A 25,870-nucleotide genomic window follows, 5' to 3' on the forward strand; every position below is an offset into this window, starting at 1 on the left:
TTTACAGACCCTTAAAGGCTGACAGCCCATCAGCTCCTGTCAGAAGTCCTTTTAGTGCGAGCAGAGAGCTCTTGCATCATCCCCTAACTTTCCACACAGAGAAAAATCTCTCTAAGCGAGGCTCCCATTATGCTTTTTAGCAGCTCAACACAAGTGCAATCATGTGACGGAAATGAAGGGCACCGTTAAGACTTTCCGCTGCAGAGATGGCAGCGTGAGAGCTGCAAATTGTACCAACTGGATACAAGACCATTTTTACTGTCGATGCTCTGAGGCTGCAGCCTTTTTACACTCTTACCATCTTAAGACTGCTTTTAGCGTGACACAGGGATCAAAAAAGGCCTTTTTTTTTTTTTTTTGGACAGCAATGTGAATTCTGTAAACGTGTTTCACGACTGTTTCTGTCTGATCTTACACTTTGAACAATTTAAAATGCAGCGAGCTCTTGATTAACAGGATGTGCAGGACATCATGCAAACATGCTGGGGATAAAATGAAGAAATGGGGTTTTGGTATACAATAGGAAACATTTTATTACTAAAAAGTTGTCTTATACTGAAGGTGCTCTTTCAGCAGCGTTTCCACAACTATTCTTTATTGAAATCACAAGGTTGTTTTTTTACCACTTAATGGAAAAAAACAAAATTAACCACACATGAAATGACAGTAACTATGGACTATATACAACAGTGGGAGAGGAAGGGTCACAGGTGTGGCTTCAACAGGCCCGCATTGTTGGGTGTTTTAACACACGAGGCTCATACGGGAGGCACTTGAATGTGAGAGCCTTGAGAGCCAGGACCGAGCCAGAGTGCTGGAGGGGGGAGGGAGGTAAAAAACATGGAAATGTCCAGCAACAGAAAACAATGACTACCTGCTTTGAGAAAAAAAAATCTTGTTCAAGGAGTACATAATATGCGTCTATTCCTTCAGCACAGTCCTCAAGGCTTGAAGACTTGGTTAGGGGTTTGCCATCACATGTGGGACACTGATGCACATACAGAGCATTTACACAGGCCTGCACCACAGAAATCTAGAGCACAAAGGGTGCACATTCAAAAGCATGCATCGCCCCACAATGAGAATTGTGGTTTTTAAAAAATGATGTTTTTAGTCATCTGCAACTACGACAAAACTCAACCGTCTGCTGCTTGAGATTGTTAATGCAATAGACATACAGTATTTACAGGAATTATATTTTTCTTTTAAACATCTGTCACTCCAATGCCAGTTAAATAAAAAAAAAAAAGAAAGAAAAAGTCCGTAACTGCATTGCTGGGTATGAGGGAAAATTTTACGCAAAAAATCTTCAATAATGGCTACCATTTCAATGATCTATTTACAATAAAACACAATTATGTATCCATAAACAAAATAAAGTTGAGGAAGAACAAAAATCCATGACATTCTGAGTAGAAGTCTGTGGGTCGGCTGCGTCGCTGCAGAGTTCCTGTCAGAGCTGCTTTAGTGGTTGTCTGCTCTGGGAGTGTGTGGCGTTCAGGGTGTCAGATCTTCTCCTGGATAAAGGGGTGCTGCAGAGCCTGGTTGATGCTGATGCGTTTGGCCGGGTCCAGCATCAGGGTGCCATCCAGCAGGTCCTTCAGCTGCATCACCTTCTTCCTCTGGTCCTCGGGCAGTCGCTGGCCTCCGATCATGTCCGCCAGCAGGTCTTTGGTGGGGTTGATGGTGCTCATCACCGTCACCTTCTCCTGATGGGGCGGAAAAACAGAGAATTCAAAAGTTCTGCATGTTTTCAGCAAACAGTACATTTACGTGCACAGTTACGTGGAGTTAGAGTTATAGCTCGATTAGCCCATTTAACTGGACTTCGGTCCTTCTCCCAGTATACGAGCACCGGGGGAGAATCGATTTATTGATGGAAGTATGTCCGACTTTGCCACAGATGGTGGTGATGCCCCCTTTCAGCTAGTTACTATACATTATTATTTATACAGTCTATGGTATAGATGGAATCACAACAATAACTGTTCATTTGCAGTAATGGTGGTGGGGAAACTCTGCCTTCATTGATTAGATTTAAGCGACTTTTTAAATTATAAATCAGTTTAATTGCAGCTTATGCCGTATCTACAGCATTTTTACAGCTTTACCTTACCCTAACAGCCCTTACGGACAGAGATTTGAAGCCGTTATAACAAAAATGTCATTTTACTCGACTGAGCGGCGGAGCTGCTGGTCCTCCGCTGCCTCCATCAGCTGTTAGTAAAGAAGGAAAAAAGGAGCAAAAAAAGTGTAAACTTAAACTAATAATGACTTTTTTAGGTGGCCAAAATATGTTTTGCTGCAGCCCAGTCCGCAGCAGTACACTGTCAGCTTCTGAGCCGGTGTTGTGGGACGGTGCTTTATTTATCAGAGGAGAGGGGTGGCTAGAGTGTGACTCTTATTTGAAATAAATAAAACCTTTTCAAGTTGTGTGTCCCTCACCTAAACTGAAATTAAAAACACAAGTGCCATAACAGTCCATATTTTTTTCTAAAATGCCTGAGCCCGTTTTGCAGCATCCCTTCCCCCTCATAAATAGTGAACGGTCCCTAACCACAGAGGGAGGCCGGAGCGGCAAATAGGAGCACGCATGTGACATGTTTACATTACACGGACTAACACAATAATTCAACTTCTTCCAACATCATGTAAACGTACCGAGTGATTGTGAGATCTGAACAGTCAATAAAACAACATTTCAAATATCATTTTCATCGAGTGAAACTGTGCTAGAAAAGAAAAAAGGAACACTTTACCCTTTCAGTCACTTTGTCTACTTCAATGTACAGGAAGTTCAAATTCTGATCGAAGTGCTGGTCTTTGAACAAGCCTTTACGGATCATCTGTGGAAAGAAAACCAGCATATTGCATCAGCCATAACTTCTTCAACACTGCATGGAGCAGCAACACGACTTACTTCATCTCGGGAAACAATAACTGAACTGAAATGTCATGATGCAATCTTACCTTGTTGGGCATCTTGCCCTTGAGGTCCATAGCTAGTTTGATCATGTGATTGTTGGAAGATCCGGGAAACAGGATTTTGCCAGTGTAAAGCTCATATAAAGTGCAGCCAACAGACCACATGTCAATCCCATAGTCGTAAGGCTTTCCTATGACTGAGACGAACAGAGTGTGAGTAATCTCCGGACTGAAACGTAACTGATGAACGCTGACGTCAATGATCAGTACGAATAATGCAACTCACTAATTTCTGGAGCTCTGTAGAATCTGCTGACCAGGTACGGTGTGATGTCGTTGTCAGCGACATGGGACGCAGAACCGAAATCACACAGCTTCAAAATGGTCTTTGACTCGTTCACCTTTTAAAAACAAAAAAATAAGTACGCACAACATTTAGCCATTTCATCATTCTTTAAACGGAGTTAGTTTTAAAGGGATGATAACTTCTTTGTAGTGGGGATGTATGAGGTACTTATCCATCGTCAGTAGATGTCAGTTGTCACGCAGAAGCTAAACAATGTACTGCAAAACCTATTTCAGCCACCTAAAAAAAGTCCAGTGTAAAAAAAATCTAAACAAATTTCAGCGTGTGCTATATTTAGAATATTTGTGCTGCTTTAACTCACAGTCACACAGCTCTTTGGGACACGGAGTTAAAGTGGTTTTGTTGCTCTCCTCAACGCCGTCCACTGAGATAAACAGTAATTCAATATCTCTGAACAGAGGAGCTGCTGTTGTACCTCAGTGAGCTCGTTTGTTTGTGTTACGGCGTGACTTCGACATTTAAAGGATTTAGTTCAGAATCTCATGAGTCACATAACGAACTGATTGCGGCAGCAGTTGACCCCAAACTCCTGTGTTCGGAGAGCTAAAATGAAAAGTGGAGTCTGGCGGCTTTGATGAGGCTGCAGACGGAGAACTGAAGCTGTTAATAGCAGAAAAGGCTGTCTGCTATTCTAAATATAGAATACACTTAAAAGGTTTTCCAAAAAAGCAATGTGTATACAAGATACAGACTGAAACGGCAGTAATCCCTCTCCATGATCATTTATGACCCACGATAAAGTGTATGGAGGTGTATTTTGCTGCAGACTCTACCCTCTGCCTGTATTTTCATATTTTCGTCTTATGTTCAGTGCCAAGGATGTTTATGGGCCACAGCGCTCAGATGAGGTCATGGCTTTATATAAAGGTAGCAACCAGCGCCAAAGAAACGCAAATGTTGAAAGGCAAAACACCACATGAGAGTGAATCTGGGGTTGGCTTTTGCTTTAAATTTTTACCGATGAGCGGGTTACCAAAAACTCATCTTAAATTAACTTCATGTCCTCATTAATATTCCAGAAAAAAGTGCTTTTTATGTCATTTTATGTTTTTTTTGTGCATGTTTTTATGTTATATATTGTCTTTTATGCTCGTTTGTACAGAGCAAATTCCCCTTAAGTTATTAAAGGTTTCATTCATTCATTCATTCAGTCCTGCATAGTACACCTTTAAATCAATAATGGTTGTTTTAGGTGGCAGAATATTGCTTAGCTTCCGTACTGGATTCGAGACTGCTTCTCCAAATTGGGGGCGTCCCAACCAACACCTACTGTAGGTAACACACTGACTGTTGATAAGTACCCCACAAAAGCTTCAAAAGATCAAAATATCTTTATAAGATTAGGCATTAACACCATACCAGGATGTTGTCCGGCTTGATATCAGCATGGAGGATGTTGCATCGTTTGAGCAGCTTGAGAGCCAAGAAGAGCTGCTGACTGTACGAACGCACGGCCTTGATGTGGAGCCCAACGTCTTTACCGTATTTCTTCAACACCTCTCGCAAATTCATACTAGGGATGAGAAAAAGAGGTAATTAGGATAGAAGGCTATCACATGAACGCTAAAAACAGCAGTGGATCTCAAACGACGAGAACAAACAAAGCAGTGTTTCCTTTTTTAGGTACCTGAGAGGCTCGAACACAAGACAAAGATGCTGTTTGTGGTAGAAGTGCCTGAAGAGGCGAAGGCAGTGAAACTTGTCATCAGGATCAGCATCGTTCAGCTTTTTGAGGAATTCTAACTCTTTCAAACCCGTCTTCTGCCTGTTGACAGAAAAAAAGCACATTAAATCAAACATTCATATGATGTTGTTGTTGTATTGTGTTTTTAAGAATACATACAAACACGGGTTCCCACGCATTTTCACGCACGAAATTTCAAAACCTTTCTATGACTTTTCAAATCCCATAATTATTATTTTTTCTTTCCCCAGTTGCCCAGCATTTTTCGAACAATTCAAACTGTTTTTTCAGTTAGCTGGAATATATGAGGGGAGAGATGAAATACGAGAAGAAAATAGGGAAACTTACACGACGGTTACCAAAACTTTGTCACAAATGAACACGTTAGAGCTACGTAACGTCCAAATACAGAAATTTAATTTGGAGGGTTATCCACGACAGATTACCGTAGCAATTTCATTACACACAAATAAAATTCCATGACTTCTCTAATGATTTTTTTCTGATTCCTCAACTTTTCCAGGCCTGGAAAATGTCACAGTGAAATACCATGACTTTTCCAGGTTTTTCATGACCGTGGGAACCCTGTATACATTTCTGACATCCATGTAAAAAGGTATGACTCACATGAGCTCATTGTTTCGGATGATCTTGACTGCCACCTCCTGGCCGGCCCTGGCAGTGTCCCTGGCTCTGATCACGTTGCTGAATACTCCCTGACCAGTGTAGCCATAAACATCATAGCGCTTGTCGAGTGTCTCTCCGATGTTCACCCCTAAATAAAACACAATCCATAAAGTTGTCGACAGCCTGTTACTTCACTTAAAACCCAACAGACAGACACAGGTGTGTGTGATTAATGACATTAAGCAAGTATTAGAGTGTGTTTCCAAAGATACGAACACAGTTTACGTCACAGGCTCGACCTGTCTGAGAACATAAAAGGATTAGCGAGGCAGTACTGTAGTAGTACTTACGGTAGTAACCCTCAGCGTCAGTCCAGTTATCCCTGAGGTTGGGGTTCTCCTTGAAGTCTTTTCCTACACCTGCTGCTCTCATCCTGGCACTCTGCAGAAACCACACAAAAACCAGACCAGCTGCTGAGACCTTTCCAGCGTTTCTTAATATTATTTTATGCTCTGCTGAAGCTTCAAGCAAAGCAAGTGAATATTACTTACAATGCAGAGGAGTGTAACGCTCAGATGTGCTGCAAAATTTGACATTTAATTTTCCCAACAAACAAAAAATACTCACATCAAAGTCAGCAGCAAACATGTCATCAGACTCTGTAAACATGTCGGGGGCTGAAGGCTTCTTTGGGTTGGCTCCTGAAACGAACAAAAGCAATAAAACGCAGGATGAGCTTCTCGTCGTGCAACATGTTGTAAAACAGAATATCTGGAACATGTGTTTGGTTCAACATACTCTGCAGAGATCAAAACATGCTGCAGGTGGCAGAGACACCCAGGCTTTGGATTACAAGCCAGCAACTGAATGAACACATGACAGAAAGAAACAAAATTAAAACCCCTGCATCACACAGCTCTGCATCTCTCACACAAATCAAGCCACCAAATGCCATTTTAGTTTTGCGTAGAACGGCATTTTTTTTGTCGTCATAGTGTGAAACGGTCCAGAAAAACTGCAGCGAAGTGCATCTACTGATGCACTTTTATAGTTCAATGACTCTAAAAGCAGGCAAAAACGCTTCCAATCAGCTTTGCCCTCGTAATTTGGACTTCCTCCATATCTGATAAACTGACCATGATTGAAACTGCATTGAAAAAAAATTGCCATTTTGCCTCCCGTTAAAAAAAAAAAAATCAAAGACAGAAAACTGCGAGCGACTACTCAAAGTGATTGCAGCTCCTGATGGAGCTTTTAGTGGTTCAGGTTCTGATCTCCTCCACATTCACAGAGGACTCTTCAGTATTAAAGGGGAGCAGACTCAGTGACCCACACATCTTTTCTACAGCTACATTTCAAAGGGGGAAGTGGTGGGTGAGGTTGGAGGGAGGACAAAGCTCAATATTCTGTAGCTATCTGTGGTCAAGCTACCCCCATTTTTCCGCAGACAGCATGTAAGAAGCTATTTTTGTGCGTAATCTTTTATCTCTTCCCATCTAAACTCGGATAAGATTTTTTAAGCCATTCATGAGCGGCGTCCTCTTGGTAACTAATGCAGTGTTTGCCCTAAGATTTTGTTTCCAGCTGGGGTGCATGGGTTTTATTTTGCGCTGCCGAAAGATATTTAAGGCATTTGCTGACACAAGATGGGCTTTGGACACATAATCATACACAGTTTTACATGTTGAATAAGACTTCAGAAAATGCTTCGGATACACCTTCTGCTGTTAGAATCGCTCCTGCTCTTGGAGGCAGATGTAACATTTGACATCTTGTGTTTCAATAGTGTGACTTTAACATTACTTGTAAAGACAAATGATGACTGTTAACACACAGAGTACAGATTCAAGTTACCAAAATGAAACAGTTCACGGGGTGTTTGATTAATTAAATCAAAACCAAAAATTGTTACAATTGACCCCAGTCTTCTCTAATCAACCCAGTGTTTCCAGCTGCACGGACAAAATGACTCGAGTCATGAAGAAATTCAAATGAGAAACAGCTGATAAACATTAAGATCGGTCTTGTGGGCACAATACAAGATCAAACAAAGCTAAATTTAACACTGTCTCAAGTGTATCGCAGCCTTTACAGAAGTGTTCAATAAAGAGTGTGTGTGTGTTAGCAGTGAAACATGAATGTATCCGTGAACGTTTGGTGTGAGCTCCAGTTCAGCACCGAACAGCAAGACCAGTGACGCAATTTTTGCGGTGCGTAAAGACATGTGTTGCGTATTTTTGCTTCCAAACGACGATGAGTGGCCAATCAACTGAGCACCTTCCTCTGGGAGTGTTCATCCATAATCGTGGCTCGTCGCTGACTGAGGTTGTTGAGTTGAGTTAGTCAGGTAAATAGTGCTGTTACGAACATTTAGGGGAAACATTATGGTGCGATCATACTTTTGGTCAGCCAGATGTGGAGGAAAAAACTAATTGGTAATAATGAGAGGAGCAATATCTGTTATCACTTCTGTTAAGTGTTTAAGGACAATATTTTATCCATGCGCGTTCCAACTTTTACATAAATCTGTACAATTCCTGCGCTTATGTCAGAGAGAGAGATAGTGTTTTGCATCCAATTACAATGTTAACATTACTATTCCATGAATATTTTTCAGGAAATGAGGTGCACTTTGACACTCGCAGTGAACTACAGAGCGCTCACATCTAACCTGCTGGTTCATTCAGTTGTCCTTGTATGCCAACAGATGTGGTCATTTCGAGCGGGACATTACCGTCTTTCTCCTGGGCGATGAGGTTGTGCTTGGCTTTGATGCTGGCCTCGAAGGTGTTGAGGTTCTCGCGTTCATACTCCTTGACATCTGCGGCTACTCTCTCCAGGATGTCATCGGGCGAGGGCGAACGGCTGCGTGTGCTGCTCTGAGGGCTGCTGGGCTCCGACACCATGTTGGTGTCCTCATTCACGACCTTGTATTTCTGTACGATGACACGAGTTGAGTGACCACAAGATGATTGTTGAAGATTGATACGGTGACTAATAAAACGGCACATTTTGGATCAGCAAAGATGTAAACAAACCTGGACAATAGCCAATCGCTGCTGCCGGCGCTGTTCAATGAGAGCCTCTTCATCTACTTCCTCTCCATCAAAGTCCTCTAACCTGCAAACACAAACAACGATTAAAAATATGACGATACACAATGTACTGTTATTATCAGGGCGAATTTAAGTGAGCTCTGAGGTAGGATATTAGCAAGAGGTTGTTATTACTCTATTGGTCTATTGCTAAAAACTTCTTTCTCTTCGAGCCATTAAAGCTGGGGTAGGCAGTTATATTTTGGCATTATTGGGCAAAAATCTAATAATAAAATTTAGGCATAATGTAATTCAAGTGGACTGTAAGAACACTAGACTTCTTCACCTCTTGGCTCTGTTTTCAGGCTTCAGAAAGTCTGGGAAGTGACGGGAGACGTCGGCCAATCATAGGTCATATGAGAAAGAAAAGCAGATGCGTGTGCATGTCCCTTCGGTTAACGCCTGATTTAAGGAGAAGGGTGAATTTTCAAACTCCGACTGTTTTGTTTTGGCTTTTTCCAGATTTGATACAATCTGACACCAAAAGCAGTTGCTATGAACAAGCTTACCGGTGATCTGATATTAATCAGCTGGTAGCACTCATGGTACGTATTTCGAAATAAACTTTTTGTTGATTGCAAATGATCAGATCAGGACCTCAAATGATACTGTGAGTTTAATAATTCAAAATCAAAGAGGAAACTGGTTCACAAAATGCCTTTTAACATTTTTTTCAATATTTGCATCGTCGTTGAACTAAAATAATTAAACCATCTAAAACAGTAGCTTCTATATGTACAGTAGCCGCCTGTGGTTTTTTTGTGACCTGCTGGGAAAAAGAAGGGTTAATATCTTGTTTTACTCACACTTCTTCCTCTGAGGACTCCTGGTCCACCTTCATGCCCTCTGAGAGGCTGCCCTTGAACTTGTCCTCATCTCTGCTACGTCTTCGTCTCCTCTCCCGATCTCGGGACGTTGAGCGCCGGTACTGTCTGAGCCGTCCATACCTGTCTCTCTCCCCAGACCTGCGAGGCAAACGTCAAGAAGGAATACTTTGTAAAACTTGCAAATAAGTTCACCTGAAAAAGGTCTTACCACGATACTACCGATTCCAGTTGCAGAGAAAAAAACGTGAACACAGAAGTCGAGATAAATGTGAATGAAATTTTATTAAAAAGTGTCGTCACCTGTGTGCCAGAGGAGACCTGCTCCGTCTGCGGGGGGAAGAGCGGGAGCGTCGTCGTGGTGATGGGGACCTCCGTCTCAGAGGCGAGCGACTCATCCTGCGGCGAGCGGCCGATCTGGGACTGTTCTCTCGTGATCGATCTCTGCCTGGCCCTGCATCTGGCCGAGGGCGCTTCCTGTACAAATACGAGGGGGACGGACAAGCTGAACTGGATGTTCTGCATTGTCACACATTTAAAACATCACTTTGCAGAAGAAATATGGACGACTATCAGTAAAACCTTTAAAATGCTGATAATTTTTCTTTTAAGATTAAACACTTCATTGATGTCTTAACTTTGATGACTTCTGTGGTTTCACAAAGCCACTCAGTCATTTTGTGAATGAAGGAACAGACTGTCAAATATTTGATCCCAGGACATCTTTTGAATCAGTCGGACTATTAATTATTTTCGAGGCGTTTCATTCTGTCTCATCTGTCACAGCTTACTAACGGAAACTATAAACAGCTTTTTTTAGACCTGAGTCTATCTTTTGAAGTTAAGGACCAAATTTCTAATAACTTAAATTAAAGGAAAGTTTTATTTAGCCCAAACGTTCATTGTAACATAAAACATGGCATTTTTCACGATTAAAAACAAATACAAAATAAAAACCTTTTTTAGAGCAGAACAAGATAATGAACTACAGTATTATCATGAACACAACTATTTGGTTTACCAACAGAAGAAGGAAATATTTAGCATGCAAGTGAAATGCATTAAATGATTTAACAAAAAATAGATGTTACCAATTATTTTGAGATTTTACAATACGTCAGAAAAAAAAAAATTCATAAAATCCCACTCCCCATGCCTGATCATTTTTGAGTCTTTTTAGTCATTTTGATACCAATTAAGGCCTTGTATTTAGATGAATAAATGACTTTTAAGACTTTTTAAGGATCTGAAGGAACCCTGTATGAAAGTCAGATCAGCTCCATATACGAACCTCAGTGGCGAGTCCTGCCTGTCAGCGTCCCTCCTCCTGGTGTCTGGCGAGCGGCTGCGGGCTCTCCTGGGAGGAGACCTTGTTCTGGATGGAGAGTGGCTCTGTTTCGTTGTCCTTTCTGAGGCACTAGCCGAGGGGTGGTGGGAATCTCTGTGGCGGGGGGAAGCACTGCGTTTCCTTATGGGGCTGTGAGCCCCTCGTCTGTGAGGCGAGCGGTTCTCCTTCCCCGACGACGCGTCCTTGGATGGGGACTTGGCCGGCCGTTTGTCCCGGTCGGCATCGGGGCGACTTGGTCGTTCTCGTCCAGGTGATCTGGACCGCCGGCTCGCTCTCTCCTGGTTTGGTCTATCATCCCGCGGTGGAGAGGAACGTTTATCAGTGCGGCTGCCTTTCTGCTCTGATCTCCAGCTGGTCGGGGAGGTGGACTTCCTGGTTCTGTCCTTGGACCTGTCAGTGCTGTCCGAATGTTTTCTGTCTTTCGACCTGCTTCGCCCGCGGCCTCTGTCTTTGACAGCTGTGTCCTTGGGGGTTTTGGTCACCTTGTCCTGCTTAGACTCCTTGGCCTGTCCGAGCCTGTCCGCAGACTTACTCCGACTTCGACGCTTGGAGCTGGACTTACTGCCCTCTGTTGAGTCCCGTCTAGATTTCCCACTTTTCCCCCCTCTGGGAGAAACAGTTTTACCTGAGCTGCCCCTTTGACGCTGTTCTCCATTTCTGATCCTCGCATCTCCGTCCTCTTCAGATCCAGAGTTATAACCCTGAAGGATGAGGCCCATGCCGGACTGGACCTTCCCCTCCATCAACTGGCTGTCCAGCTCAGCTTTGATCATGGCCCTCTGTTTCTCCAAATCCTCCAGCAGGGCCCTGTCGTCCAGACTTGGATTTCCGGAGGAGGGAGAGGATTCGATTTTTCTGTGGCCGGAGGGGGCAAAGAGGGCAGCGCTGGAGGGCGAGGAGCCCTCCTTGCGTTTGTGTTTCCTGTGTTTGTGACGGTGCTTGCGTTTGCGGTCCTTGTCCTCATCAGAGGCATGCTTGTGTTTTTTGTGCTTACTGCGATGCTTGTGTTTTTTCCTCTTGTGTTTGCCGCTGCTGCCGTGATGTTTGGACCCCTCTTCTGTCTTCTCGCCATTTGTCTCTGCCTCCTCCTGGGACAAGATGACACATCAGATTAGCAACAACTCATTCAGGTGTAAGATCATCTCGTTATGCAAATATTTAGATATGTTGTGCACAGAGCTGTGATCTTTCATCTCTTTAATTTTATATGGTTGCACTCTCTTGAATTTTGAGTTGTGTTCATTATATAAGCTAAAACATGACCATAACAGCATGCGCTATTTCTACTTGTATGCCAGTTTTTAATGTTAATCTGTCCTTATATATTTGTATTTTTTTTAAAATCATTTAGCAAATACTAAATGCCATGTGAATGTGAAAAACTGCCAGAATATTTTTTGACTTGCACAATATTATCAAATCAAAGACATGGAGCACCACTGCCACCACAATGTCAGATAAACCAAAATTTAGATAATTTAAGTCAAAGTTAACTCAAACTAAATTTAAGGTAGAAAGTGTGTATCAGAATCATGGCATCATACCACATAAGATATTTAGGTCTTGCTGTTGTCCACCCCTACCTCTTCCTCCTCTTCTTCCTCAGACATGTCTCCGCTGTCCTCATTCCCACTCCTTTCATGGCTCTCCAGATCCTGCTTCCTGTTTAAAAGACAACAATCTTAAATATCAAACACACAATGTTACACAGCAGTGCTAAAATTAACTAGTCAGTTATTTTAAAATAAACCCTAGTCCAATGTGTATCTAGATATTTATCTGTTTCTACACAAAGATTTTAACAAATGAACAATTGATTCATTTAGAAAATAGTAAATGTGGTTTTCGGGTGCGTATCCAAGCATCACACTACAGGGATCACAGTTTATGGCACGTAACCGCACGCAGAACACACAGTATATAAACTGATGCACTTCATGACCAAAGGTGAATTCACAAGTTCCACCTGTTAACTTTTAGCTGTTAAACATTAGTACAATATTCGGAGGCAAAGAGATTATGATAACCTCTACGGCTGAGGTTACCGAAACAAGCGGATTGGCGTGCAAATCACTGAGGTGAGCACAAATAAAACTGTAAGCTGGAAGACCTGCCTACAAGTTCCTTGTCAGCTACAACAACACAGAGAAAGAGTCGTATAGAAGATAAGGACAGCACGTTTGCGTTGCTCCAACATTTTGAACAATGTGAAAGGAAACATTTCATATGCTAATGCACATTTGACAGCAGCTCCAGATGAACCAATCACAAGGACGAGAAATGTTATGTTGATTTGAATGTTTAAATATAACCAACGTGGAACTAATTTAAACATTCTTCTTAATAGATTTTTTAAAAAATATATTATTCTTTGTTTTTTGGTAGTTTAAATTTCATGGCACAAAAGAGGCTTTTCAGTTTTCAAAGCTTTTGAAAAAGTGTTCATACAGTGGAATTAAAGTGTTTCAAATGTTCCTCATTCATATAATAATAGTTTACCAAAGTTGCCAGTGGAAAAAAATGTTGCCTCTGTTACCAGCAAGGGGAATTTGTCCGTCTTTGACACTTGTGCTTCTCTCTGTAGTACAAAACCAACACATCCTTAAATATTTGTTTTGTACCAAACTTACACTAAATTGTGTATTTTATTAACTGTGATGTTTTGTGTACTGTTATATCCCTACAAAATAACCAATGCATTAACTGATATCCTGATGAAAATAATCCCCAGATAAACACTGAAGGCACAGAGCTTCTGTTGTTTATCCTCCAACACTTGCCACCACTGACAACAAGGGCTACAGTGAGTTTGTTTATCATTGAAGACAATCACAACTTCCTGTGCTATGTTGAAAACAACTCTGTTCCTTACAGCATTCACAACAAATAAAGAACACATTCAATAAAATAAAAAATGTTAGCAGTGGTTTTACATACAGTGTGAGTGCACACGCGTCAATGTGCACGCAGCCTGCTGCAGTCGCTCCAGCACATTCATTGACAAACTGATTCCCCTGAGATGCTCCACAGAGCGCCACAGGAAGTCATTTCTGCCTGTACATTATAACTGTATAACTCCCTCTTAAGAGGGTCTGACACTCTCAGTCAATAGACTGGCACCTGGACTAAATTCACCCATCTTCAATTACAAATCCATAATTTATTTATTACATTTCAAATTGTGCCATAAGGTTTTAAGTAGGTTTGATTTGTATTTAATGAGACTGATAACTGATATTTGGAACCAAAATGAATTTACAATAAAAATAAAAACCTTCATTCAATATTTAGAATTTGGAAATTTAACAAATTCCAACACAAAACTTCATTTAAATGCCTTTAGCAAATGTTGAAATGTCAAATGTCCAAACTGAAAAGTTCAACATCATATACAGCAAGTTCCCAGCAACCTTTTATTAAAAAAAATAAAGTCAAGTGAATCTTAATTAAAAAATGAAAAAATTAAAACAGTTTCCCGAAGGTTTACAAAGTAACAGTTACCATGCTGACACCTTCTTTGTAGTATAATTAATTAATGTTATCAGCGATCATTAAAATAATCCTAAAAATGCCAAATACTGGCCCCAATAATCTGCAAGGCCAATAATCTGTCAACCCCCAGTTTTAAAAGTACTTTTTTTCCTTACAGCCTGTTTTACTTGTGCAAAAATTTAACTATAGCGATCCTCTTTGCAGTTATTCAACTGTGCAACATATGTTCAACTCTTAATATAGGCTATATCTGACATATGATATGCCTATTGTATATATTGTTATTGTTCTTCTTATGTATATATATAGTGTAGTACATTGTAGCATCATGCACATATGTTCTATTTCTAACCTAACATACTTGTTTTAAACATTGTTTCGCATATTAAGACAAAGTTTTAGATTTTTACACACTCAGCATATTCTAAATGTTTTTCATTTTTAATATTTATACACTAGCGTTTATAGTTTATTATTACAGTATTTACATGTCATATTTTGGCATACTTGTACATTTTTGTACTTTCTTTAATTCTCTAAGTTTGGCTTCAGAGCGACTGTAACGAACCACAACAAAGTGTTTTTGAATCCTATTGCATTTCTCTATAAAAACACCTCATACAGCTGTACTCATTCAACAGTAACAGCAAACATTGTGCCAGTCTGATGTGAAACATACCTATTGTTTACGTTATGACCATTTATGACCATCCCAGGCACCTCTGGGATCTCTCCTAGCACAAGTTGGCTCAGCGATTAACAATAACGTTAGATAAACTGTGGTTACGTAATGAGCTGAACTTAGCTTGAAATTGCACAAACACTGAGCAGTTTTGAGACCGTAACCATAACTTTTGGTAAAATAACTTTAGTACGCTAGATAGTAGCATGGCAACCTCTTGCAGCCCGTCACCGTGTACACTTGCCTTCGCTCTACCTCAAAGCACGACCGCCAAGATCATTTTCTCACATTAGCTCGGATGCTAACCAAGCTTAGCAAACTTGGAGCTAGCATGCTACACAACCGAGTAGCCTTTGCTAACTTGTACAAATAATAATAAAGACAAGTGTTTGGCTGTGTGGAGTCTAACGTGTGCACACCGTGGAGGTAAATACACACCACCGCTGTTGATGTACACTTCTGTGAGCTGTGCTTTCAGCTAAACTTAAAGCTAGGTGTGCTAAAGATCATCGGCTAGTCGGCTAAGAGCGTTAGCCAGCCGTTGGTGAGTATTTTAGCCCCGGCTACAACGTGCTGCTAACCTCCGCAGCTAAAACTTACACTACAGTGCCCTTTTAGTTTCGGGTAGGAAAGGCACTTACGCCATATAAACGCGCACGTTTTATGTTAAAATAAATGACTTACACGTGTTCGTTGCCATTATTCATTCTTGTGGACGCGATGTCCATTTCAACGTCGGCCATTTTCCTCAGCTGAGGGGCCTTTTCTTCTTTGATTGTTTTGACCACAAAAAAGTTCAATAATATCAAAACACTGATGAGCCCTCTGCTGAGCTGGAGGCGCACTGCAGCCCGCAGCTCTGCACTGAAACTAGCTTCCGTCCACCAGGTGGTATGATTGTGCAATTTAAGTTTTCAGGCCAACACTATATGGAGGATATTTTTTGGTTATAGTTCAAATTAAAAGTCCAAATAGGGAATTCAAAGACACGCAATTAAAAAAAAAATTTAATTCACAACTAGGAATAATCAGGCCACAATTAAATTTAACCCTCAGAAATACCTTTGCAAAAAAATTACACAACATTATAACCCGTGGAATATGTTGACAAAATGCATCAATTTATTGTGCAAAAACAAAACCCTATTATAATGGTAAAAAGTGCAAAAGTCAATATAATATAATAGAAATCTGAAAATAAAAGTAGTGTCATATGATAAAAATTTGAAAATAAGAAAAAAATAAATAGATGTAAATAAAAATAAATCTTGTGAAAAAACTGTACAGAATTTATGGTAAAATAAAATAAATTATCAATGTTATATTCTAAAAATCTGAACATGAAATTAACTTAATAGAATAAAAAAATAAACATATACAAATAAGCAGTCATGTCACAGTGTAAAAATACTCTCTAATAAGTAGTAAGAAGTAAGTCTCTTGTAAGTCACTGTAGTCAAGTAAAAACATCAACTCTTATTTAAGTAAATGTACAGATGCATAGCATCAAAACAGACTTAAAGGACCAAAAGTTCAAGTAAGCTACCCGCAGAGCCAAACCCCCTCTATGGGGGTGCCACTGTTGTTTATTGTTCTGATGGTACACCGATTCCCCGCCTGTCCTTGTTGATCCCGCTTCCTGCTCCTACTGGACTTGTCTGCTCCGCTACCTGCCTGACACCAACTCTGCTTCCTCCTTGACCACGAGCCCTGCCTGCCCCTCTCAGGAGTCCCCGCCTTTCCCACAAGCTCCCTGCTGTAAGTGTTTCTGTAACTTACCTTATACATTCACCTGCCAGTCAGCTCCACATTCACAATTTCCCTCCTCAAACTCTGAACTATCACCTGTGAACGTGAGCTCACCTCAGTCGCTCTACAAACTCTGCTCAACCCATGAACTGATAACTGTCCCTACTTACCTGCAACCTGATTATGCTCCCCTTTGCTCCATTCAACCTGTCAAGAAAGGTCATTATGAACCACTCACCTGCTCTGTTGGGTCAAGTGGGTCCTACCACTCCCTGTTAGAGGATTTATATTTTGTTTTAAAAGTCTAAAACTACTGCTTTTAAGTAATGCTGTCAAATAAATGTAGTCTAGGAAAAAATGCAATAACTAACAGCAGCACAAAATGGAAATACTAAAAACTAAAATAATGGAAAATATTTTTCTCAAAGAAAGTTAAGGACTAATAGGTCTTTCTCACAGCAGACACTTTGACTTGTCATATTAGGACAAGTGTTACTGATAACACCAACGATGGTTCATGGACCTGAACCATCATTAGTGTTATCAGTAACACCTGCAAACCCAAGTGTCCCAGTGAGAGTGACAGTGTGATAGCAAGCACAAAACCATGCCACTTAAATCAAAACAAACTAATGCTTATTACTCAGAAACACTGAAAAAACTTGAAAAAGAGAAGTTTCTGCAGAAATCGTCTTCCTATTACAAAGACCTTTACAAATTATTCTATTTATTCCAATACGCCTATTTCATGGATAGAGATTATGAACATTAGAATTAAAAATTACACATAACAAATAGCCTACAGTGTTCTGATCCTCCAGGTTCCAGAGTTTCCCCTCAAGTATCGCTCTGTTGTCGAGTGTGAAATACTCAAGCTTTGAGTGACAGCCAAATGGGCAACAAAAAGACAGAGAAAAACAGGAAAATGCAGGCTTTGCAAGGTTGCTCAGCTTGCTTGTACCACAGGATGGCCCTGGAAGTCAATTAGTGGATCATGTGGTTGTGAGGGCCCCTTGTGCTCCACAGGGTGCATGAGTTTTGCTCCACTGGTATGTGCAACAAAAATGTTACATGCTTGATTATAATTTTCTTTCCTCCAGTAAGCACTGTAACTACCTCATTTGGGAAAATGTCTTCCACAGAATGTCTAAAGAGCTGAGGATCATTTATCTTTTGCACATTACAGCAGTTTTTACTTTAGACAAATTGTATAATGAAATCTCATTTCCTTTAAAAAGAAACTTTCTTCTTCTTCTTTTTTTTTCCACACAATTTCTTAATTTTTTGGTCATTTATTGTGTTGCTCTTTGCCTTCCTCTCATGTTTGTGAAAGAAATTAAGCCAATTCATTAAGGTTTCGAATGGTTAATTTGCATTGCACCCATAATGTGATATGCATGTTACATTTATAGGCGTTGCACTTTTGGCCTTATGATACTCATCAGAGCACGCAAAGAAGTCTGTTATCGAGCATTTTCATCCTTCTCACAGGGGAAACCACAAAATGTAATCGCTAAATGGAAAGAGTAAAAACATCATTATCTCACTGTGTGCTTTTTCTCGTGTACATTTTTAAAAAAGATAATCGCAGACATGCTGCAACACAAAAAGTTGCAAAACTGAGCTAACACAGCTCACTAAAAATCACATGAAGCTAAAGGATGCGAGAGCTTCCACAGGACGGTTATTATCCACATTTGACAGTTTAATATGAAGCAGTAAATCGTGTTATTGTGAGGCACCTGTGCTTGCTTATTCACAGCGGATATAACAGCATTAATGTCGACATCCTGGCAGATGGGATGAGTGCTCTGGGCAGATGACAGTCCTGCAGGTGTTACCATTATGTGTTTTGACATCTAGCTTTGTGAAGGCTATAGAATAAAAATAAAAAAGTATTTCCTTTAATTAGGTATTTGATTATAAAGCAATTAAAACAAAAATCTAATGGGAGTGTGTTTTTTGCTCGAGGTCGTCTGATATAAATATATGTGTATACAGGATACACAGAGTCTAAAAGGCTGTAACTCTGTCTGGGCTGTAGATTTATGTGGTAAAGTTGCGAGCTGGAGGTCTTACCCCAGATTAAAGTGTCCGTCATGGAGACATTAGATATTCCATTAGTTGAGACCTCTCTCCCAGTGTGCCCAGTAAATCATGGACTTATACAGTATGTAGTTTGGGTTGTGTGCTGCTGTCTGACTGTGTCGTACAGCTTATGATTTCTCATGTTGCGTGACCAGTTTGTGAAAAAAGAAGCTGCTTTTGTTTGTACAATATTAATGCTGTTTTAATATCTTGCTTTTTGTTTTTATTGTATTTACAAAAGGCAGTACATAAAATAACATGGTTTTGAGCATGGTAGTTCAACATAGCCTCCCCTTGAAGTTATAGACCTTAAAGAAAAAGTGTAAAGACATTTTTCAAAAATATTCTTATTCACTTTGTTGCAGATATATAAGGAGCTTAATATCACTCTCATGTCATGTCTGTACCTTTCAAAAGGACAGTTCACCCTCAAAATAAAAAAATACGTGTTTTTCCTCCTACCTGTAGTGCTATTTATCAGTCTAGACACTGTTAATGTCCTCCTTTTTTATTTCCTCAATGATAACATTGAATAATTTATTGATATATTGACCGCCAAACTGGATATTTCCTCGGTTTGCATATCTGGAATCTGGTCACCTTATACCTAAGTACAGTACTTGAGTAAATGTAGCCTTACTTAATATTATTTCTCTATTTTTAACCATTTAAAACTGTTAAATGTGTAAATAGCAGTTTTAATGTATTCCGTTTCCAGTTAATACTAATACTAATGACTGCCTATATATTTCACATCAGAATAATTCATAATAACTCTGGCCAGTAAAAAAAACCAAACAAACCCCAAAATATTTTTTTGGTAACCTGCACATTTTAATTTTTCACTGGTAGGAATGTGAACTTTGAATTAAAAAATAATGTGCTAGAATGCATTAAAAGCATCAAAAATAGCTTATTTATCAAAACAATCAAAAGTCAGTAAATTTGCCCAGATCACCACTACAGAGGTGCAGACGAACAGGTGATATGCCCATGGCATTAAAATCTCACTCCCACCAGGTGCGCAAATTTGGTTACCCTGCTTTTATGATTTATGAAATCATCAGTGGTAAAAAGCTGTTACTTTATTTATGAACTACGCTACAGTCTCAGGATATGATCATCACAGCGAGGCTGTAAAGCTGTGCTTGGCGTGAAAACATTGTGTAGTCTCATTTAGCCGCTTCTTAGCAACCGCTTTATCGAACACATTTAAAAATTCACGAGTGGGACGTAACTTTTAAAACGTATTTATGTCAAAGAACAAAACGAAAAAAGTCTCTTGTTAAGCTTGTGTTAACCAAAGACCTAATTTCGGATTTGTAACCCAAAACCCTTTGATTTTGACATGAGGGGATTTTATTTTAAATATAGTGTGTCCTATATGTCAGGCCAAGGTTTAAGGGAAACATGTTTAAATCAGTGCACAAGACATAAAATATTTTCACATGATTTAATGGTGCATTTAATTTACCGTAAGAAGCATCATCAAGCATAACCAAAGTGTTGGAAGAAGAAAGAACACACACACACACACACACACACACACACACACACACACACACACACACACACACATGCAAAGCCAGCTCATGAGTTTCTTGATGCCCCAACCACAGATGTAATTTATGGCTTTTGTAGCTGGGTCTTGGATCTCCATAGAGAGGAAATAAAGCAGGCAGACGTTGGGTCTGCCTTGACTCTTCGGGCCTCTGCTCTCCTCCAAGCTTCACTGGAGACACAATAAGGAAGAGGCCATAAAACACGAGGTCCAACAGATGCTCAGTGAAGACAGACACAGTCCATTATACAGCCTGTTAAAAACACTCTAGCAGTTCGCTAACCCTTTCTCACCCCAGCCCCTGCACTCAACATCGGGTTTTGTCTTCTTGCGAGGACGAGGACAGAGTTATGGTTCAGAACGATTTCCTCCTAGTGAAGATCACAATGCTTCTCAATGAAAAAGGGAACGCCTGTTTCCATTAACGCAGATGTTCTTTGTTCCCTGACAGATGTGCTCATCTTTATGTTTTTCTTTCTTTTCTCTTTCTCTCTGAACAGTTCTGCTTTACGAGGCTCTGATGTTTGATTTTCTGAAAGAGCAGGGGCTGGCACACGATTTACAAGAGCAGAGACGCAGGTTTGGGAGCACGACTAAACCATATGGCCTTGTCAGAGGTGGAAATTTACGTTTGAGCAGGTTTACACAGTCATGGCTTGTGAGGAACGGGAGAAGAGTGACTTTGAAACTACTGATCATTCCCTATTGTCATCACAGGTGATTTTAATGTGGAGGTTCCTTTAATTTGATGCAGGCTGTTCATCACTCGGAGCTTGATTGGAGGTATCTGTGTTAACACTATCACTGCAGGTCTCGGGTGTGGCAGTGAGGAGTTTGAGTAAATGACAAATTAGTAAACAGGAGCTGTAGAAGCCCTTATTTTCCTCCGCTCAGCTGCATGATTAAACACTGGTGTAAAATTTTACTAGGGTGATAATTTAGACTCCAAATGTCAGCCTTTAACTGTGTTGTAGGTCCACCACCCAGGTTACAAGGCAAACATCCACCATAAGCTGCACCACACACCTCACTACATGTGCCACTGCAAGATTTTTATGCTCAGTAACATTTGCCAGAAAATTGTGAGCGTCAAACACTCAATTTCCTGCATCCTGGTACATTTTTCTGCATGAATTCATTGCGTAAATGTCTTTAATTAAGTTAAAATAGAAGTTCTCTGCAAAGTTTGCATGTTTCCCCCTTGACAGCATGGGTTTTCTTCAGATTCTCTGGCTTCCTCCCACAGTCCATAGACATGTAGGTGAGGTGAAATGGTCATTTTTAATTGGCTGTTAGTGTGAATGTGAGCGTGAATGGTTGTCTGTCTCTACATGCCAGCCCTGTGATAGTCTGGCAACCTGTCCAACCTTGCCCAATGTCAGCCGGGAATGTCAGCCCCGCCCCCTGCCACCTTGAGAGGATAAGCGGTTACAACAAATGAATAAATAAATGAATGAGAAGTCCTCTGCTACTTTCATATTTTTATTTATGGGACACAAATTCTAAATATTGAGGAGGACTTGTCTGCTGTGTCTCCCCTGAAATGTACACTTACATGTGGCAATGATGTGGTTTAAAGAGCAAGAAAGTCCATGTGGAGCAGTCAGGGTGGTTGGATCAAGCAAACACAGGACTTTCTCCTAGGACACAGCTGTCTGTGTCCCATGTGAAATGTTGAAGTTTGTTTTTTTTTTAAAATTCTTTTCATTTGTCTTTTTACATAGGCCTAATTGACATCACCTGACATATGTCACATACAACACGTGACAAAGCTGTCAAAAAAAAGGCATATGGAAAAAGCAACAAACTAAATGCATCAGTCTTCTACACCTTACCAAGAAGTTTTGGTGTATGTTTTGTATGAATAAGGAGGTTTATTTTGAAAAAACATAGTATATGTAATGAGTGGAATCTGAAATGCCGTCCCTGAGTGTCAAAAACTGAAGCTACGGGTACCTAGAGGGTCATAGTTTGAAGTGTAGCTAACCAAGCTGCCGTATTTGACAAGTTCGGATGTAAATTTTTTGCCTTAATTCTTAAAAGCTTTGAGGTTTTTGATGTTGAAAACTCACCACATAAACCCTAACTATGCCATAATTTCTACACTTTTTGTTTTTTCATGTCATTTTGTCACACAAACAAACTGTCCATTTGTCTCTCGTCAAACAAACCAACCATCAACAGTTCCTCTTGGCTCTCTTGTGTTCCCCCCACAAAGTTTTGGCCTCGGCTCTGTTGTAACGAGAGACAAATGTGTTTAGAATTCTGTATGAGAAAGCTTTGAAGGATGAGTGGGCAAAAGTCTATTTTTCCATTTAAAGTTGACTCTTTCAGAGGAATTAAACTGGAATGAGGTTCAGAGACAGAATGTGCTGACTCTGTAAATGTGGCCAAACCACAGATTGAAGGCCGGCTCAAGAGAGACAGATCCTATTATTACTCAGGGGGAGAAGGGGGTTTCTGATAATACTGCGGTGGTTTCTCTGTGTAATACAATCAACCTCTAATCATTCGTGCTTAAAATGAAATGTGCAGCATACACCATTTCCATACTTGAAAAAAAAAAAATCAAACTATAAGAAAGTAATTATTTCACAGCAGGAAATGCTTTATTGTTTTTTTTTCAACACTTCAAAGTTTTGGGCTGTCTACTTTGTTCCAGATGAATATATCTCAACAGCTACTGAATGGATTGATTTAAGTAAAGGCAGTGATGGTCCCCAAAGGATGAATTCTTCTGACTTTTTTAATCCTCTGACTATTGCTATGACCCTGTAACACACTTTGAAGTGCCTTGTGTCAGCCTTTTCACCAGAACAAATGTTGGCATTGTACATTTCTGCAAACCACGGATATGCTACATTTGCATCATTGTGCAGCAGATACATTGGAACTTTTCATTTCAACATTGCTGAGGTTGATATGTGGATACGTTTAGAAAACATCATATAGCATCATGTGACCCATAAAAGCAAAAAGTTTTGATTGCAGTTTTGCGAAATATTGCTTTTACGAATCGCCTGAAATATCATGTGAGCGTAAAACCTTTTTTGTGACAAATGGGATTTTTTTTCAAAATTGACGCATTTAGATGTATTTTATATTTGTACTTTCAATTTGCGCGATTTCAGGGTTGATGGAAACTCACCTATTGTCATGGGAAGTATATTAGTGTGATGATGTTAGCATTTTGCTGTTAGCTTTGCATAGTCTTGTTATACTTTCCCTCCGTTTGACTTTGCAACTTGAAACCTTTCAGATGCAAAGAAACTTTGGAGGTACAAATCTCTTTTGTTTAATAAAACCTCTAGAGGTGCTGCCACAGATCCACCATTTTCAAAAAAATGTTAAATAATTGGCAGAGCTGAATGGCAAATAAGTGAATTGGTACCTAATTTAAACAGAAACTTCAAGTTGGCAGACAAACACCAAATTATGTATCATTTAAGTTCATTTTAGGCTAACTGGCAGCTTAGACTTCACTTTTATCTTTTGATTCTCTCTCTGGAAGTCAGCCTGATAATTGTGGTTCTCTGACTCTGTCCATGGAGGTTGAGCTCAGTTATTAAAGCACAATCAAAAACCTGATCCTGCACCTCAGTATCAATATTTTAATAGCTGGGCTTTTCCACCAGAAAAGACCAGCCAATCGAAGGACAGTCAAGTTTAGGGTTTAGTTTACTTGTCATGATAATTCAGCTCTGCCTCTGTAAAACATTTGTATAAAACTGCATCTCGCACCACAACCACATAACAATTCAACAACAGCTACTGTCAAATTACAGTGCATGACAGTAATTATATTCCCACCATATAATTTCTGTTCTTGTAATGATACAGGTCACTGTGTGGACAGGAGCTCTGTGTAATATGATTCAGGTCTGCAAACAAACACTCAGATGACCGATCATGATTTTGTAACAGAGTTCTTGACGTTTCCCTTAAATATAAATTTAAATATTCAATATTCAACTGACAAGTACCACGAAAAGGTTTGAAGGTGGAACTATGGTCACTAAAATAAGACCAGGCATTTTAAAGACATTTTGCGGAGTTTTAAGAAATAAAGGCGATAGTTTTTTGTTTTTTTTAATGGGATTGAATAACATACTTATCAACAGTAGGCAGGTTTTCATTAACCCCCAGGTTTTTCAAATTGCTTATTATTGTTATTTCCTTGTTTAAGATAGAAGCTTCTTTTATTTTGACAGCATCGCTATCTTATAGGTCTCCTCTCTACAGCACAAATAACTGAACAGCTGAATATGAAGAAGACCTCTTCGGGCAGTTAAAATGTTGGAAATTAAAACTTTATATTTCCTAACTGGCTGTGTTATCTTGTTTTGAGTCCTGAAAGAGACTGAAACACTCACAGAGGTGTGATTGCGAGCTCAAAGGAACATGAACGCAGACTTTTGCAGCAACCACCTGCTCGGTCTCATAAAATGTAATGTGCACATTACAGCAGGGCTGATCTCAACAGTGCAATATTCAGGTTTCTGGACAGATTTATGTACATTTGTGTGTCTGTCCAATAATGAGTGTTTTATGGCTTGCTTTTACTTGCAATCAGCATGTTACTTCCTGCACCGTATTGTTATGAATTGCTTTTACCAGAACCGTTTGCAGACAGTACAGCAGTTAATTACAGCTGGATCGTCATCGCTTGACTTCCTGTAAAGCTCTTTTACTGGTGAAACATTAGTGTGCTGCTCAAGCGTGCAATGCAGAGAAGATCTTCTCCTTTTTTGGTCTCTGGCAGGAGAAAAATAATACTGCATCGTTCTTGCTGTGGCTATAATGTCGGCTGAAATGCTGGTATTTTGTGAAGACATGAGTTATGTGAGGTCAGATATGGAGACTGGCATTTCGTTAAATGTTAAAGGGATAGAGCCTGGATTTTTTGGGGTGGGGTTGTATGGCATATTTATCCATAATCAGTGAATTACACACAGTATATGTCAGGCGGTTCATCCCCAGTCTGGAGAAGCAGGCTGGAGTCCGACATGAAGGCTAAGCAATGTGCAGTTGTGGATGGGGACCAGCAGCTAAATGTATTTTAGTCCCCTAAAACTTCCAACCCAAAAGAAAATCAATATCACTTAAGTGTATACCATACTGAGAGTATTTTCAGCGTTTAACCCCTCTGCCAGACAGCCCATTTTGACGGAGAAGCCATTAACGTCTTCCCATCTATCATCAAAGCCACCAAACTCCATTTTACCTCGCTGAACACAGGAGCTGCTGGTCTACCGCTGCCTCAGTCACTTACTTTTTGTTATTTTGTGACTTTGTTGAATCCCAGGGGGCACGTACATCAAGAAATGTGACCAAGTTCTCAGGAATAGACCATCATCCCCCTTCACTTGTTAGTGCCGTTAGTCTCTCTAAGGGTAAGACATTACAAGTTTCGTGGTGTCGCAGCATG

General features: G+C 40.1%; 1 protein-coding gene across 2 annotated transcripts; it reads right to left on the reverse strand.

Moving 5' to 3' along the window:
* Positions 1 to 507: 507 nt before the first annotated feature.
* Positions 508 to 17,266, reverse strand: prpf4bb (pre-mRNA processing factor 4Bb). Of its 2 annotated transcripts, none has more exons than XM_088071629.1 (16): positions 17,032 to 17,266; positions 12,454 to 12,532; positions 10,814 to 11,958; positions 9,826 to 9,999; positions 9,505 to 9,663; positions 8,642 to 8,723; positions 8,338 to 8,539; positions 6,231 to 6,304; positions 5,954 to 6,044; positions 5,604 to 5,751; positions 4,920 to 5,057; positions 4,652 to 4,805; positions 3,212 to 3,326; positions 2,971 to 3,122; positions 2,760 to 2,846; positions 508 to 1,709 (listed from the first exon to the last, which is right to left on the reverse strand). In XM_088071629.1, exons 2-16 carry the CDS (start codon positions 12,478 to 12,480, stop codon positions 1,506 to 1,508), a joined length of 2,952 nt encoding a protein of 983 aa, XP_087927755.1. In that variant the 5' UTR covers positions 12,481 to 12,532; positions 17,032 to 17,266; the 3' UTR covers positions 508 to 1,505. The 2 variants fall into 2 exon arrangements, with proteins under 2 accessions (XP_087927755.1, XP_042366497.1); XM_042510563.2 differs by lacking the exon at positions 17,032 to 17,266 and adding an exon at positions 15,729 to 15,868.
* Between the last annotated feature and the right edge of the window lie 8,604 nt (positions 17,267 to 25,870).

The sequence above is a fragment of the Plectropomus leopardus genome, chromosome 21 (genome assembly GCF_026936395.1).
Source record: "Plectropomus leopardus strain MGB_pleo_1.0 chromosome 21, ASM2693639v1, whole genome shotgun sequence".
Taxonomy (NCBI): Eukaryota; Metazoa; Chordata; class Actinopteri; order Perciformes; family Serranidae; genus Plectropomus; species Plectropomus leopardus.

Coding starts and splice junctions, on each gene's coding strand:
- prpf4bb (XM_042510563.2), bottom strand. CDS start 15,787: ATGGCCGACGTTGAAATGGACATCGCGTCCACAAGAATGAATAATGGC. Junction 8,540..8,641: donor AGCGATTGGCTATTGTCCAG/GTTTGTTTACAT, acceptor GTCATCGTACAG/AAATACAAGGTCGTGAATGA. Junction 3,123..3,211: donor CTACAGAGCTCCAGAAATTA/GTGAGTTGCATT, acceptor TGTTCGTCTCAG/TCATAGGAAAGCCTTACGAC.